Source organism: Megalops cyprinoides, chromosome 21 (assembly GCF_013368585.1).
Source record: "Megalops cyprinoides isolate fMegCyp1 chromosome 21, fMegCyp1.pri, whole genome shotgun sequence".
Classification (NCBI taxonomy): domain Eukaryota; kingdom Metazoa; phylum Chordata; class Actinopteri; order Elopiformes; family Megalopidae; genus Megalops; species Megalops cyprinoides.
The window spans coordinates 6,426,955-6,444,211 of record NC_050603.1 but is presented as its reverse complement, the minus strand read 5'-3'; the positions used below and the strand labels follow the sequence as shown (position 1 = coordinate 6,444,211).

The 17,257-nt window shown below is 47.6% G+C and overlaps 1 protein-coding gene across 1 annotated transcript in view; it reads left to right on the top strand.

Annotated features, from left to right (window-relative positions):
* csmd2 (CUB and Sushi multiple domains 2) overlaps window positions 1-17,257 on the top strand; it is a 275,160-nt gene that overhangs the window by 46,002 nt on the left and 211,901 nt on the right. Inside the window, exon 3 of the mRNA XM_036555086.1 lies at window positions 162-274. Within this exon, the coding sequence (XP_036410979.1) occupies window positions 162-274 (113 nt within the window). The remainder of the gene's footprint in view (window positions 1-161; window positions 275-17,257) is intronic.

Genomic DNA, 17,257 nt, shown 5'->3' with positions numbered 1-17,257 from the left:
CTCCATCTCTGTAATAAACACCGTGAAGCACCGTATTTCAGAGAAGACGTTTCAGAGAACCACCCGTGTGTCTCTGCCACTTCCACTGGCCGTGTGTGTCCCACTGCCTTCTGACAGGGTTTCATTCTTTGATGAGTTTTGTCCCTTTTCTCTTGCCGTAGGTTGACAGGGTTCCAGCTACCCGCCCCTATCATCAGCACGGGTCCCCGGCTCACGCTGTGGCTCCTCTCGGACTATGCCGTCAGCGGGCAGGGCTTCAAGGCCTCGTATGAAGGTAAGGCTGTTACACACGTGCTCACTGCTCTCTGTTCTTGCCTATGCGTCTGTCACTGGGCTCCAAAGCATCCACACCATCGGTGAGCTTTAATTCAGCTTCATTCAGAAAAAAATTATGGGCCTTCATTCAGCTTAGGGAAAAAATGGTGGTGTTGGTCATATGGATGGTTATTATGGAGCGGTGCAGAGGACGGTTCAGAGCTACAGAGTGGAGCAGTGTTCTGGGCAGCAGTGTGGAGCAGTGGTCAGAGCTACAGAATGGAGCAGTGGTCAGGGCAGTAGTGCGGTGCAGTGGCGAGGTCAGCAGTGTGGAGCAGTGGTCAGGGTAGCAGTGTGATGTACAGTCAGGGCAACACTGTGGAGCAGTGGTTTGGGATCCAGAGTAAAGCAACAGACCACCAGGCTTGAGATTAGGATGTGTATCTGAAAATCCTAGATAGGTTACCACTGCTGTGCCTGTTTGAAAGCTCATGTAATGCCATGATTCAATCTTGTGAAAAATTCCATCCATGACAGTGAAAAGTGTAAAATTTGTCATGTAATAGAATGAATTTTATAAACAGATGGGCTAAACACATTAGTGCTTTGGTTCTCATTGTCTTTTATGATGTTTCCTTGATATGCATATATTAATTAAATCTGACTCAGGTCAAGGTCAAACAGAGTATGGTGTTGGGAGTCTTTGTGATTTAATAGGCTTATGACCTGTAGAAAACAGTAATATCCGTGGTCCTCTAAAACTTTAAATAATACAGAAAATATCTAATTAGGGTGATTATGCATCCTAAAAGCTCTTTGAAGGCAGGTTATTGACTGTCCCCAGCGTTCCGCTATGTGTGTGATCTGCACTCTCGTTGAATCTTGAATGGGTTTTGGGATGTCCTAGTTTTAACCATCCTCTCAATTCTAAGCCCCCCTCCCCCGGTTCATTTGAATGCCGCCCCCTACCTCCACGCTCAGAGGGGGGAAGCTTCCCATGTCGCCTGCCCGTCATTACCGCCGTTGTGATGCTAATCAAAGCCGCTTATGAGAATAAATGGGTGTCTTGCTGGCGGTGTGTGTGGTGCCCTGAAGGAGCACCGACGGAAAGGTGAGCGCGGCGACTCTTGTGAAGTTTCAGCGGGGGGTCATGGAGGCTGCCCGCGTCCATGCCTCCCAGAAGGGAGCTCGTAAACATTTCTCTTCATTTCTCTCACGAGCCGGAATCAATTAACTGCCCTCCGGTCCGGCTCACTTGTCTGTAATTTCCATTGGATGAGGACACCGTCTCTTGTTGCCAGGAGCTCTGCGGAAAGGGCGTTGGCCTTTTTTTTCCCTAATTTCAGAATTTTCTTTAGAAATTAAAATGGCCAGGCAAAATAATGAGACTCTGCAGATCAAAAGAAGGCTTGAAGTTGGAGGGTTTCTTGATTGCCTCAATCCCATCATGCCTCTCTTTTTGAGAGTCCTTTGTGAGTGAAGAACAGTTGACCGAGGTAGTGAAAGGACCTTTGGTTAAATGGGTCCCGTGCTTTGTCTGCGCGTATGCTGAAGTCTGTTCAAGCGACCTTGCAAAACCTCCCCCAACTACTGGTGCTTTACAGTGTGTGCTTGCTTAACTGCACTTTAAGTTAATTTTAATTTCTTTTTTTGTATGTTTTACATTTTTTAATTCATCACAACAGACATTCTTTTACAGTATAATATATAATATAAATATAATATAAGGTGGAGAGTATTTCTGTGTTTCCAGTGGAGAAGCACTTTGTGGGGGTTACACTAATTGCAAAACCGTTTGAGCTTCTGAAAGAAAAAAAAACACAAGTACTCAGGGTTTGCATGGCCTTCACTGGCTACAATACAGTGTTTTACAATGCACCAAGGCTGGCTCCAGCACTGAGTGGCAGTTAAGTAATGGGTGGGTTCCACAGATGCTGGTCAGCACTGTGGTGCTCTGGGAGAATGACAGTGTGTTATCGATGGCCAGTCTCGGGGTGTCTGGCAGTCTGGGCGGGGTGACGATCCCTGGGAGCGAAGTCAGGTCCCGGATAGATGAGGGGCGCCAGGGCGTGGCGGGGAGCACAGAGCCACCCCCCCACCCCGCGGGGGGGGGGGGGGGGGGGGGGCTTCTGATGCAGGGTGACAAAAAGCCAGTTGTGATTGTCCCCCTCCGAGCCCTTCTTCCCGGCTCGCCGGGAGGTAAATACAATCTCCAGCTGAAACAGAGGAGCAGGGAGAAGCCGGGTTGGAGTGTCGAGCTGCCTGCTTGATTTGGAGCCGGGTTTGAATTGTTATTGATACGGCTTAATTGGGAAGGGCGAGATATTGAGTGCTCCCCTGTTCCAGTGGCTAAGTGAAAATTTAATTGGAAACCTTAATCACGTCTCCGAGGTGGCGGATGATGGGGATGGGGGGGGCAGTATTGTGGGGGTGTGGGGGGGGGGAGGAGGAGGGATATTAGAGATCAGAGAAAAGTGTGAGACAGACCACCTCCCAGGCCTTATCTGACCTGTCCAAACTGAGTAAATCAGGGCAACGCTGTAATTACGTGTCAGCCCTGCTACGTGCACTTGAATGGATCTTCAGACCCCATCCCACGGAGCCGCACATTCATTTCCTGAAATTAAAGCGGCGAGATATACTGTAAACTCGATCAGTCTGTCTGCCCACACACATACTTAACGCATTTTCTACACATAGTGCAGGCACCACATCAATGAACGCATAGCAACCAGTGGCACTTTATATTAGAAAGAAGGAGAAGAATGATTTAACTACTGCTATTGCCACCAATAACAATGATAAAGGTGGCAGTGTAGATTAGTGGTAGGACCGAAAGTTTGCCAGTTTGATTCCCTGCTGGGGCACTGCTGCTGTACTCTTGGACCAGGTACTTAACCCTGAATTGCCTAAATATCCAGCTGTATAAATAGATAACATGTAAGAATGGTAACCTATGTAAGTCACTCTGGATAAATTCCAGTAATGTAATGTAATAATAATAATAACCAATCAAAAAAACAACAAACAATTGAATAGCTTCAAGCAGCACAATAGCAAGGTATGGGGCAAATGGCTGCCAACAGGAATGGTTAGTGCCATAAATGTAATTAAAATCTCGCAGGTTTCCTGATTCAGCCTCACATGTTTCATTAAAATGAATAAAGTTATTTTTTTTTAAAAAAATGAAGAAAAAATCCTATTTTGCATTTGTGCTAAGTGACTAGGTACCACATGCCAGACATTGTTCACAATCCCACAGTAAAATGTCAGCTGCAGTGTGTACTAATATGTACAGCTGCTTAATCATGCATACTGTTGATCAAATTCTGAGCTCTTACATTATAGCCTTATTTGTCATTATATTCAAAGTCAGCAATTTCATTGGCTAATGGTAGCCATGCCAATTCCTTTAAATAGACCAGTGGGTCCATTTAACAAGTCAGAAAGATGGCTGAACATGTAAACGTAATCTCCTTGAAAAATTCTTTCGGAGTGCAAAATCAGAAAATACTCGCATGTGCAAAAAATATGCTTATGGGTAGTATCGAGTAGTTGACCAATTGATGTTGTTCAAGACAGTATCTTAGAAACGGTCATGCAGACTGAACTTTTAATGCCTCCAATTGCATGCTGCCTCAGTCGGTTTTTTTTCTGGATGCGTTGCACTGTTTCCCCATAACCTCTCCATAGTATCAGTAGATATGATATGAAAGCAGTGAATCAATGGCCACTCAGACGCACTGTGTCGAAAGTGACAGTGACATAAATCTGTCTTTGCTTGTAAGAACGTGATCGTAATGTAATGTATGAGCACTTCAACGTCCTTTCAGTGGCTGGTCCATTTTGACTCAGTGATTCATTTGACTCCTACTGCCTAATCATACATTTTAAGGAAGGCTTTGTCTTCCTTTATGTAATCAGTTTAGTAATGAGAGATCACAAGGGATGCATAATCGAGAGAGAGGGAGCGAGAGAGTGAGGGACAGGGACAGAAGGAAGGGGAGAGAGAGAGAGAGAGAGTGTGAGAGAGAGAGAGTGTGTGAGAGAGAGAGAGAGAGAGAGAGAGAGAGAGAGAGAGAGAGAGAGAGGAAGCGTGTGTGTATATATGTGATAACTCTCTTCAAAGGGGCCCCTCCAACATTCTGCTCCGCCACCTTCAATAAAGCGGCTGGAAAATGAGGATAATGGATATAAATGATAGCTTGCGCAGTAGCTCTACATCTGGAGTTTTTTTTTCTTTTCCTTTAATTCCAAACAGCAAAGAACGTAATCGTGAAAAATTACCCGAATTACGAGCGGCGGTATCAATTAAAGCACCCAATCAGCTCTAATAGAGGCCCTGGCGCTTGTCAGCTATTGACAGGAGGGAGATGAGAGGCCAGACGGATTGGCAGCGTCCTTGCGTATTTAACCCCCCAGGTTATTCCGATGACGGCCTTTCTTCGTCGCCGCTCGCCGAGCCGGACCACGGCACGGGGATGCTGGGTGTCAAAGGGCCAGCGTGGCGTCTGGGGACGTCACCGTGCGCACACTCTTTCTGTCCTCCTGCTTCAGTCTGACACGTCAGGCTAAGGAGAGGGCACCCGGCAGCTGGCCATTGAGGTAGAATGAAGAAATAAATATACAACATATAGAACAGTACGTATAGCCTTTCATGTGATATATAAGGTTGTGCGTGTGCTTGACATCCTTTGGTCTTCTAGGCTGCCTAGTTTCAGGTTAGCAGAAGTTAACTTGTGTTAGTGCTTGAATGGTGTTGTGCTCACGCTAACCGGTCTGGGAGTGTTGTTAGCCTGCTCCGACACCGTTGCTCATTTAACTTGGATGGAAAGGCTTGTTTTCTTGTGCTGGAAGTCGCCCTGGATAGGAGCATCTGCTAAATGAATGTAATCTAACGTAACGGTGTACACATGAACACGAACCGAAGCGTTCGGTTTACATATCTGCTTTTTGAGCGCACTGTTGTGTTGGTGTGTCCAACCAAACACTCCCCCGGGTAACGCCTTCATGTTACGATTAAGAAGAGTTGAGGGGGACAGCCAAAGGCTCGCTTTAATGACTCCTCTCCATTACATCTATTTATAGGTGCTCCTTTTAAGCTGTGATTAATCTTACCACAGAACAGTCACCTTCACGCCGGATAAATGAAAGACGTAGCTCCTTTTGGCAGCCGTGTTTGTTGTAGTCAGGGTAACAGTAGGGTGGAGCAGGGGTCAGGGCAGCATTGCGGAGAGCAGGCGAAGGGGACCGGGCCTATAACCTCAGCGTTACTGCAGCTCAGGACAAGGCGCTTTACCTGTGATACCAGGGGTATGGCTGTGTGTGAAATAGACGCATAACGGTTCAATTTAGATTCAAACAAACAGTAGTATAGAGTAGGGTTCAGTGCTCAAGCAAGCATCAGCATGCCACATCAGCAGAAATGTAGCACAGTGGTAAGGAGCAGGGCTTGTAACTGAAAGGTTGCTGGTTCAATTCCCGACTGAGGCACTGCTGCTGTACCTTTGGGCCAGGTGCTTAACCCACAATTATCCACCTACATAAATGGATAATGTGTAAAAAAAAAAAACTGTAACCAATGTTACAGTCACTCTGGATAAGAACATCTGCTAAATGCCAATAATGTAATGTCATGCATCAATACAACAAACTATTAAGTGCTGTTACAGTTTGTAACAGGAGAGGATACTGTAGTGATGCTCCAGATAAGTAGATAAGCGGAGATCCCCGTCGCCTCGGTCAGGGACATTACTCTGTCTTCCCCTCGCGGTCTCTCCATTTCCTCCATTAGACTCTCCCCTGATTGCCGGCTTGATTAGATTTTTTGATTGCCGTACATCCTGCCCTTGGACCGTTAATGCGACAGCGGCACGCGGGCCGATGTTTGGAGCCGCCCCCCCTCCCCCCCGCCCCCGCCGTCACCGTGGAGCCTGGGCCCGCGCCAAAAAAAAACTGTGCCCGACGGAATTTAATGTTTGGGAGATGGACGGCTAATAAATCGCATTGTTCAGAAAGTCGCTCTGAACGGAGCACTTAACTAAAACACTCCTCTGTGATGGATCGCGCCGACCTGGGTACTAATAGCACCCTGTGTGTGGGAAAAAAAAAAAGGGGATTCGGATTTATTCTGGGGAAGCCGAAGCAGCCTCTGCCTGGCCCTGGCTCCGCCCCTGCCTCCTACACGCCCCTCCCACTGTGGCATCCGAATGGAAACTCCGCCTTCGCTTGGCCGTGTCAGAGTGAGCATGCCTGTAGAGAGGAGATGCTAGTTCATCCCCCTTGGGGAATATAGAAAATGCCATCTAAAAAAAAAAAAAAAATACTCGGTATTTCCTGAATCTGTTGTACGGTGCATTAAAACTGCTCCTGCGTTTGAGCTGATTGGAGCGCTGAATTAGAACGCTGATTGCTAAGCTCTCTCTCAATACATGCATCCTTGCCCCCTCCCGTCCATAGCTTCAACCTCCCCCCCATCCCTCCCCGTTTCCCACTTCTCAGAGGTCGTTGCTGTGGTATTTGTGTAGTAACTGGATTAACAGTGTCACGGCAAATGGAAAGTGCCTCTGTGCAGAGGGGAGCGTTTGCAGTTACTCACACTTCAGGCCCTCATCCATGCCCATAAAACAGCGCATGGAACAGCCCTGTGTTATAGGTAATGAAGAGGCTCGGCTGCCTCTCGCCTCTGCCTCACGTTACCCCACTGTCGATGGGCGCATCTCAGCGGACCTGTAGAACACTCTGCTCTGTGCGCTGTGAGACTAACGTCAGCGGCGCCTTGCAGGACACGCCGCGTTCGAAATCAGCATCGAGGTAGCGCATTGACAGTAAGCACCACACAATGGCCGCAAATCGGTACGAATCTGTAAGTCTGGCTAATGCACCTCCGCATGGATTTTGTTGTTCTCCCTAAATGCAACGGGCTGAACCCTCTTTGTCCTCCGATCCTGGACTCCACTGCGAACTGTTCCCACCTCCACCCCGAGGCAGCGGAGACGCAGGCGGCCCATCAAAGCTCAGCAGGGGGGGTGGGAGCTGACAGGCATGGGGAGAGATAATGAGACTCTAGTCCCAGGCTTGGGATGGATCAAACCGGGCCTTGGTATCCGTTCCAGTGCCCGACGCCCACTCTATCCACAGGGGTGGAGGGCCAGTTGGTCTGCTGAGGACACAAAAACTTTCACTCTCTTTCTCTTTGTTCCTGTCCCTTTCTCTCTCCATGCCACTTGTTCTCTCTCTCTCTCTCTCTCTCTCTCTCTCCTCTCTGTCTCTATCTCTATCTCTCTTTTTATCCTTCTCTCGCCCCCTATTTCCCCCTCCCTCCCTTTAGCTCTCTCTGCTTCCCTCTCTCTCTTTCTGTCTCTCTTTTTCTCCTCTCACCCTTTCTATTGCTCCATGTCTCCCTCTCTCCCTCTCTGTCTCTCTCATGTTCTCCTTCTCTCTCTCTCTCTCTCTCTCTCTGTCTCTCTCGTGATCTCCTTCTCTGTCTCTCTCGTGATCTCCTTCTCTGTAGCTCCCTCTCTCTCTCTCTCTCTCTCCCCCTCCCTCCCTCTCTCCCTCTCTCTCTCTCTCTCTCTCTCTATCTCTCCCCATCCCTCTCTCTCTCTCTCTCCCCCCTCCATGTCTCTCTCTATCTCCCTCCCTCTCTCTCTCTCCCCCCCCCCTCTCTCTCTCCCCCTCCCTCTCTCTCCCCCTCTCTCTCTCCCCCTCCCTCCCCCTCTCTCTCTCTCTCCTGCTCTCTTTCTCCGTGCACAGTAAAGGTCCTAATTAACTCAGCCAGGGGCAGCTGTCTGTGCAGCCTTTTGCTGTGTGGTTTCTTTACGGCCTGCGACACCGCACCCTGAGAAACATCTCGGGCGGGCTTTGATTCCGATCCTCCTCATCAGCAGGGCTGTACAGCTCTTCCCTCCCTCTGTTGTCCTCTTACGCCTGTGGCTGTCCTCTTTTCTCTGTCCTCTGCCTGTTTCTCACTCTTTCCCCACCCATACATCTCTGTTTCTCTCCCTCTCTTTCTTTCTCTCCCTCTCTTTCTTTCTCTCTCTCTCGCTCTCTCTCTCTCTCTGTCTCCATCTGTCTTTCCCTTTCTGCACTACAAAGTCAATTCATGTCATGTCAGTACTTTCCATTTTAGTTTTTTCTTTTGCCATTATTATTTTAATGGCATGTTCTGCATGACTTAAACCAGAGATAACCTCAAACAAATGCATTTATGCTTGGCTAATTGCGTTCTAAAGGTAAAGAAGGGGGAAAAAAAACCTGCTCAGAATACATTAAAGTAGACAGTGCCACCTTGAATAAGTAAGCTTTGTTAACTCCCAGTCCACGCTGATCCTTTCAGGCCTACCTTATGGCCAGATGAGAGGCCAGATAACTCCCTGATCCCCCTGGAAAAAAAAGTGCTGCCCCCGAGCCAGAATTTATGTCTGTAAATTACAAATCAGAATGCATGAACTATATAATATTTAATAACGTGTAATAAAATGAAGAGAACCCGGACATATAAATACTGACCGAAATTTTACAGTAATGAAATGTTGAAATACTGGTTACATTTTTGGTATGGCCCGCCATAAGTTTAATGTGGATTTGATATTCAGAAAGTTACTTTGGCCTTTTGACAAATATGAATATGAAGTCACCTTTTGGACATGGCTGGCACAGCCCACAGGATCTGAATGTAGAAGAGAGTTTCTCGCTCACTAAGTTTTGCCTCAGTTTCAAGATCACTGTAAGGTCAATAACAGTTCTTCACTCAACCACATAAAAGTTCACGACCACCTAGTGTTCAGCTCAGATCATTTTATTTTCCTTTTTTGTGGTCTGTTTGCTGCAAGTATTTGCTAACGCAGAAGGGGATTGGCTTATAAAGGGTAGTGCGTGGCTGGCGCCATGGCAACATGAGATGACATGTTCCTTGTGGAATTTCAGCAGTATCGATCTCATTTCTGAATGGTCCCTTTAGGAGTACAGTGGGCTGTGATTGGATGTCAGCCGGGGGATGACCTGTCCTTTTGGCCTAGAATGCCACAGAGCTTCTTTGCATTACATGTGGGTGTAGATGTGGTTGTTGCTCAGGTCTGAACTTGATGTCTGGTTAGTTTACACCACATCCAGGAGGTCTCACTGAGACTTGGTGGACCTGTGTGAATGTAGATGCATACGAGCTTTGCCCTTATGTTAATTCAATGTCCCAGTAGTGTAGACTGCGTGGAAGATACAGTACATTTTCATTGTGCGGACTCTGGGTTAATGTTGCTGCTGTCTAGCAAGCTGGGCACCCGTGTTTTTTCTCATGCTTGTATTGTTACACGTGTGTTACGTATGTTTTGTGTCAGTTGTGTGTCCGTTATGTCTGTTACGTGTGTGTTACGTGTGTGTACATAACATAAATATGACTATTTAACAGCCATTGCAGTGACCTGAATTTCTCTTGTTCTTGCCACACTGAACACAATTTGTACCTTTGCAACTTTGCAGCCTGTTGCTTGGGCAACCTGCCGATCTCCATTAAGCGAAACGGGAATCGCACTTTTTCGAAACGACGAAGGTTAAGTCACATGAGGATTTAGCGGGAACAGATTTCAGTTTCGCTCATGCGGCGTAAAGGTGCTCGCAGGTGAAATTGAATTTCTGCAGTTTTATTTCCGTGTTACAGACATGTGGTTAACCTGTTGCGTATCCCGCGTTGCTCCAGCTTCCCCGCACGCACCTCAACACACAGGCCCCCCTGAGCTGGAAGGCAAGGAGAGCTAACGTTTCTAATTCGCGAGGGGTCAGACCACCAGGATCAGCGCAGGCAATTTGTAACGGATAAAATAAAAGTCACCAGCCATAGCAGATGTGTAATGCAGCATGTAAGCAATAAGGTGGCATATCATACACACCGTAAGAATGCAGACTCTGAGCCTCAGGCCTGTCTCAGTGGCAGCCGCTGGACTGCGAAACATTAAATGTGTCCATTTCCACCTCTGTTATTTATTTGCTTACCGGGCAACCTCATGTGGGATGATATGCATAGCTTATGCTTTCTCTGTTTGTATGGCTTGATGTTTTATTGAAGCAATTGAGGTTAAGCACCTTGATGATACATCCCACTGATTCTCAATATAATATTAACATGTAAGGCACATTGAAGATGTGTCTGGCTGATCTGGCAGGGTCGTAGAAGATGCTGATAATAAAAGTAGCGTGCTACATTTTAATGGCATAACTGCAGCCGTTCAGCAGATTGTGACAATCAGATCTGTGTCATCTGACCTCCGAAAGAAACTGACTGGAGAAAAAAAAAAAGGCATGTGTTCTCCAATAAACCGGGTGTTTTTTTCCCTCTTCTCTCTCCTCAGCCATCCCTCCTTAGTTATGTATTTATGTCTTTTTAGCTGTGTGAGTCTGCAAATGTTCTTTTCATGTGATCTTCCAACTCCATACCCGAATAAATAAATACATGAATAAGAGAGACGGTGGAGTTGCGCAGCCTCTCCGGGCCGGAAGAAAGAGGGCTCTCCAATTTTTTTTTTTTCTGTCTGTCCTGTGTTCTCGTCCCAGGGTGCTCTACAGAATGTGTTGTTTCTGCTGTATAATGCGCTGCATTGAAGAGTCAGGAGGGGGGGTGTAGGTGGATGCAGACAGATGTAAAGAATCCGGCTCTGCGGTGACACCGGCGCGTTGCTTCCGCCGACTGGCGCGGCGCGGAGTTTATCTGCGCTTTTATTTACCCGGCGCTCGGTGTACGGTGTCATTCTCAGAGGAGAACCTTGACTGTGCGCTCGGGGAGGTCCCGGCGAGCCGTCACGAGGAGCCTGGTAGATGCCTCCTCATGCTTTTGTTTAGCTATTTCTGCCCCCCCCCCCCCAATCCGTCCCGTGTGCACCACCTCACGGCGCCCCAGTTCTCCTTCACACGGCCCTGCGTCTGTTGGAGAGGAGCATTGGTGCGTCGCACTGAGAACTTTAAGGGCCAACGATGAAGGAGGGGAAGAGGGAGGCAGGCTGTGGGGAGGGAGAAGACTTCCTCAGATACAAACTGAAGGGGGACAAAATGTTCACAGCTGATTGATTTTGGTGAAGACAAACAGTAATGTGAGTTAAAGTGCTGAATGCAATTCAAATAGGATGTCGTACAGAAAATAGGTTTCATCGGATTTGTGTTCGAGAGAGAGAGAGTGAGAGAGACAGAGAGACAGAGTCAGAGAGTGAGGGAGAAACATGGCGAGAAAGGGAAACGTACAGACATGTAAGTGCAAGAAAATGAAGGGTAGTAAAATAAAGCACCTTAGCTGATGACACACACACACACACACACACACACACACACATACACACAAGACAAGGGAGAGTTCACCGTCCTTTGCTGCTCTACGTCTTATTCAGTGGGATTTAATAATGTATCCAAGTTTGGGGCTTCCACTGGTGCTCCCGTGTGCCTCTGCATCCCTCCAATAAATGTTAGGACTGATCTTTAGGCCTCACGTTTATGATAACCTGTGAACAATCTAATGTATTTTCAGGATTCTGACACTATATTGTTAGAATTCTTCAATAGTTAATGTTGAATTCCTGCTGCCGAATCACCTGGAATGGATCTTAAATAGTTGTAGATAGTTTCCACTCAGCTGGGTCTACAATTGGAAATGCAAGACTCCATTTGACTGAATATCAAATACATAATACTGAACATAGCCACAAGCTGAGACAGTCATTGGCAGCGTTGTGGTTTTTAGTAAATTTCAATAATGTCACAATAAAATAATTCAAAAGAGCGCTGTTCTAAGACCGATATGATCCTGCTTTTAAGCGTGAGCTCTGCTCTAATTTTTGCATCGCATAATTTACACGGGTTATTGCTACACGAGTGTCTAAATTTCACACAAGAGGGAAATTGAATTGGACTTGTGCTTAACAGAGTCCCTGACCAAAAGCGCAAACCCCCCGATCTGTCAGTATTCTCCACGCTTACACGGCTGTAATTACACCGGCTCTGATTGCTGCCTCTCAGAAAATCAATGGCGGCACTGGCTGCTCCGGCAGAGTGAGGGGGAGAGGAGGCTTGGACGAGGCTTACATCACTTCAATGAGCCCAGAATATACGAGTTGTGGGACCGGGCCCTGGTGTGGAGAGAGCGCGGCCAAAAGAGGTGTGAAAACACACCCACGGGCAGAACAGGATTTGGCTGTTGTCGCCGTGGAGCCCGCCGGTTTCCCCGGCGACAGGTCCCTAGCCCGGGGGCTGTCAATCTGCATCATGGTAGGACGTGCCCGAGACCCCCCAGCCAATCCGCCACCCCCCCCCCGCCCGCCCTCACCTCCCACAGGCCCAATGCACTCCACTCCACAACGCTCTCCGACTCTGTAAAGCTGTTAGCGGCTTAGCGACGACGTGGGGCCAGGGGAATGTATCGTTTGAACCTGTGTCTCTCAGCGGTTTTCTTGAGGGGGGGTCGCGAGACAAACAGCATGGGATTTGGCTGTCGTTCATTCGGCTGCGGCGATACTGTGAGCTACGAGCGATTCACCGCTGCGCTCTGCACTGAAAAGCCCTCTCCTTTGATTAAATGGGTGTGAATTAGTCCAGCTTAGGAAATAAATACAACTAATATGGCCTTGGAGAATTTAGTGTAGCCGCTAATGCACCTTGGTGTGCAAGTCCTTCTGGGTAAGACCGCCTGGCGAATAAGTTAATGTAGATGTGCCAAGCAGACGGCTTTATGTGTTGTGGCACAGTGTTAGCTCAGAATAGATGTTCCTGTGTTGAAACTAAGGTGCCATCACCATTGGGGTCGGCGGGTCTAAGCATGGCATCAAAGCAGCCCCTCCTGGCTGCTGTGTCACTGTACCCCCTCCCCCGCCCCCCCGGTGAGCACTCCTTGCTCTCGAGGCTAATTCCGCTCGAGTTCCCGTGAAGTGCTTACTCAACCCTGGGGGTCTCGCCGGGCCCTGGCTGGGAAGACAATAGCCAAAGAAAAACGTTTGGATATGAAAGCACGGACGGCCCGAGATTAGAATTGATGAATGTCAACGCAACCTTCAGAAGCCTTTGTCTGTGCACTGATTAGTCATGCAGAGGGAGGCGGGCGGGCGACCCGCCACGTTCCGCGGGTTCCGAGCGGCGGAACATTGAAGTCGCTGGCCTGAAAAGGCCCGCCTTTGTTTGTTCCGTTTTCTGACTGTCTCTCTGAATGTATAATGGATGTTTCGGTTTTTGCATATGATCCCTTTCTTTTTTTTTTCTCTCCACGTCATTAAAGAGGAGGACGCAGACATCGGTCAGCTTACCTCCTGTCACTGTGCTGGGTGCTGTCCCCCCCCCCCCCCGCCGCCCATTATCCTGCCCTGGGACTCTGCCTCTGTTCTCATTTATAAAAGATGAAGGTCAACAGTGGCGGCTGGAGGTTCTTCACCCCTTACCTTGTTCACTTCCTGTTTTGGGGTTTATGGGTAAACAGCATGCAAGGAGAACAGATGCCAAACAACAGATCTGCCAATAGATCCTTGCTCCTGACACATCTAGTGTACAGAACAGAATGCTGGCCTATTTGACAGGATGAAGACAATGGATTGCATTCCACTGTAGAGCTGAAACAAGGCTGGCTTGTTTAGTTCAGATTTTGGGTGGTATTGCATTATCTTGCTGACCCCTGTCACCTCAGTCTGCAAGCTTTACTTGAGCTGGCCTACTTACGTCAAGCTGTGGGTGGAGTCGGCCGGCCTCGTAGCTGTGTTTCTTCCCTTGGCATCAGCACCGAAGCGGGGAGAATAAACGTGGAAGGGAGAGAGCAGCGTAGCACCACTTCTGATCACAGCCAGGGATAGATAGACAGCAGTGATATGGGAGGTGTTTATTTTAGGGGGGCTGGAAACTCAGTCTCTGACTGCTTATGAATTTCAGGCAGGCGTTTCCCTCTGTTCAAGCCAGCGCCCAGTGTGATGTCACGCACTACAGCTGCGGTTGCAGGTACTGTGGTGGCAAAGCAGTCATGCCCGAGCAGATCAGCCAGGCTTTGGCTGTGCCAGCCCGGTTCCAGCTCCACAGTGGAAAAGGGGCACCAGGTGCATCTGAGCTGACGTGCTAGTGTGGGACAGATTTTTTTTTTCTTTCTTTTCAACAGGATGCCCCAGATTTCAAACTTGGCCCAGAGTTTAAAAATAAATAAATAAATATTATAATAATAAAGATGAAGAATGACTGGTTTTATAGCCTAGGCAAAGTGCCATCATGGGAAACCCAGTTTAGCTCCTGATTGGAGCACCGGGGGAATTTCAGAACCTTTCAGGAGATCGAATTGGGCTAATCGACTCCGACAGTGAGGCTGGGTGTGGGCCGAGATGAGGCCTGTGGCGAAATCTGGGCGTGTAGGGGTCACTCGGAGTAGCTCGCTCTTTTTCCCCAATGGGTTCAAGTGTTGAGTGCCGGTTCTGAAAGGGGAGGAATGAGACATTTGAAATGTAATCATTCGGAAATGTTTGGTTCTAGTCTAAATATTTTGATCATATTTTTCACTGCCTGTTTTTTTAGCTGCTCTGGTGGTCTCTGCATTTCACAACACTTTTAAAGTACTTTCCCACAGCAGTCTTATTTTTGGTTTTTTTTTCCAGCGGCCAAAATAAAGTGAGATCTCTTTTTTTGTCCATGGTTTTATCGCTTTGCACAGGACTTAATTTCTATCTCTCTAGCAATCGCTCACCCCCTGTGAGAAAACAGACTGGTCGTTTCTGGCTGCGCATATAAAACAGAGCCTCTTTGTTTTTCTCCCTTGTTTCTGGCCCCCCTGGAGGCAGGAAGAAAGGACGTGTTTGTGAAACGTCTGCACGTTCAGAAACTCAACATGATCTCTGCTAGATCTGAGGACGGGTCTCAGAAATTTTTAGGCTGTTTAAAGTGAAGTCACGAAAGATTTGTAGTGAGAGTGCTACTTTTGCCGACTTATCTTGTAGTGTTTCAAAGCTCTTTTGGCTCATTCAGACTGCGTTTGGAGTGACTTTGTGTCCTTGTTTTTCCTTGTTGTGTGAGACGGGGGCTGTGACAGGGAGGGTCTCTCCCTTCACCCCCACACCTGTGTAGGGAAATGCCTGACGTCATTCTTTGCCCCATTTAGTCTGTGTTCAGACAAATGGCGTATGGCAGGATTACCTCTGGAGCAGGCTTTGTAAGGATCCCAGATTAAGCCGTTTTTCTGTCCCACCGCGCACCCTGAGATCGATGCGGGAATCGGGTTCAAGCGGGCCTCTTAGCTGGATCGAGTTTTAGATTTATAATAATGGCGCACGCTTGCTTTTATCTTATAAGCCAATTACGGATGCAGTGTGTTTGCTTTGTGGTACCCTGGCCAATCAGAGTAACTCCTACACCTAGTGTGATGACACAAACTGTATAGTGCGGTTATGGGCATGAGCAGAAAACGCCACAGAGTTTTTCAATGCAGTTAACCCCACAGGTTAATTACACTGAACTCCAAAGGGCTTATGAATTTTGAGATTTTGGATTTTGTGCTTTAGGGTGTTGTTGTTGTTGTTTCCTGTGGCTTTTCATTGACATTGGCTTGGCATTGGCAGTGTATTGGGTTGCACGGTAATTACAAGAACAACAATAACAACAACACCAATATAATATAATAATAATAATAAATAATAATAATAATAATAACAATCATCATCATAATCATCAATTATTGAGAATGTCTGGTTTTATGACCTCAGGAATTTATAAGTCTGTCAGGAGGTTAAACTGGTTGTGGATTTGCACAGGACAGTTGGTGGTTCATGAGAGATGGGTGCGTGCAGTTTGATGCGGCCACTCATGCCGGATACAATATGCAGTACAATAAAACTGTCATTTAGCAGATGCTCTTATCCAGAGTGACTTACACAGGTTACTCTTTTATCCGTTTATACAGCTGGATGCAGTTGTGCCTTGCCCAAGGGTACAACAGCAGTGCCTCCGCAAGGAGTCGAACCGGCAACCTTTGGGTTACGAGCCCTGCTCCTTACCACTATGTCACACAGCTGGATGTCATCACAGTGCCGACACAGGGGACACTCTGGTCTGCGTGTGCTTTAGGAGGGGTCAGATCAGTTCGACAGTGGACTGTCTCGTGTTATTTCTGCTTGAAAGCCCATAGTTAGCCCCCCTGGGGGGGTCAGTGTCAGAAAACAGGCTTTCTGTCGCTGTGTGTTTTCCTCCATGCCTTGATGTGGGGCCTGTGTGCGACCTGGACAATGGGGAGATCCTCTCTCCTGCACTCTCCTCTCCTCCTGCCGAAATACAGGGCGTTGTGTGGGTGGGTGGGGACCAGGGGGGGGGCGAATGGGGGCGGAGGGCACTGGAGTGGCTCTGTCTGCGCCCCACCGGGCCCAAGTGTCAGGTATCGTTTCCGCAGGAGGAGAGGAGGAAGTGTTAGGCACCATTTGAAATGTCATCCAAGTTATGTTTCTTTCCGATCTAATTATTTTGAACTTTTCTTTGCTTGTTGCCAGTGTGTTGGCTTCTCTGGTGGCCTGTGTGTTTCGCAGTTTTTTTTTATAAAGCACTTTCCTACTTTCCTAGAACAAAGAAGAGAGGGGGACAGATATGTCTGTCTAGCTGGTAACATTTACATGAAAAACACATATCTGATTCCAGCAGGGATTCATGTTTTCCCGTACCTGGGAACATTGTTGACCTTTTCGTGCACCTATTGCAATGTTCACCAAATGCCAAAGTGCCCTACTGGTTTGCTTTACTTTGCGTGGATGAGCATTGATGACCATCTCCTCTCAAGCTGGCTTGCAGTCAAGGAAGATCATGTTAGCCGTTGGAGCAGAGTGCAGTTTTCACCAACAGGAAGAAAGGAGGCAGGCCGCTATTGAGTTCACCTGCTTGCTGTTCTTCTGTGTCCGCAAGCCATTATCTCAGTAACTCAATCCACCAGCACGTCTTCCTACACTACAAACGTCATTTGAGACAACTTTAGCACTGCCTCAAATTCAGACATACATTCGTCAATGTCAACATTTTATTATAATTTTTG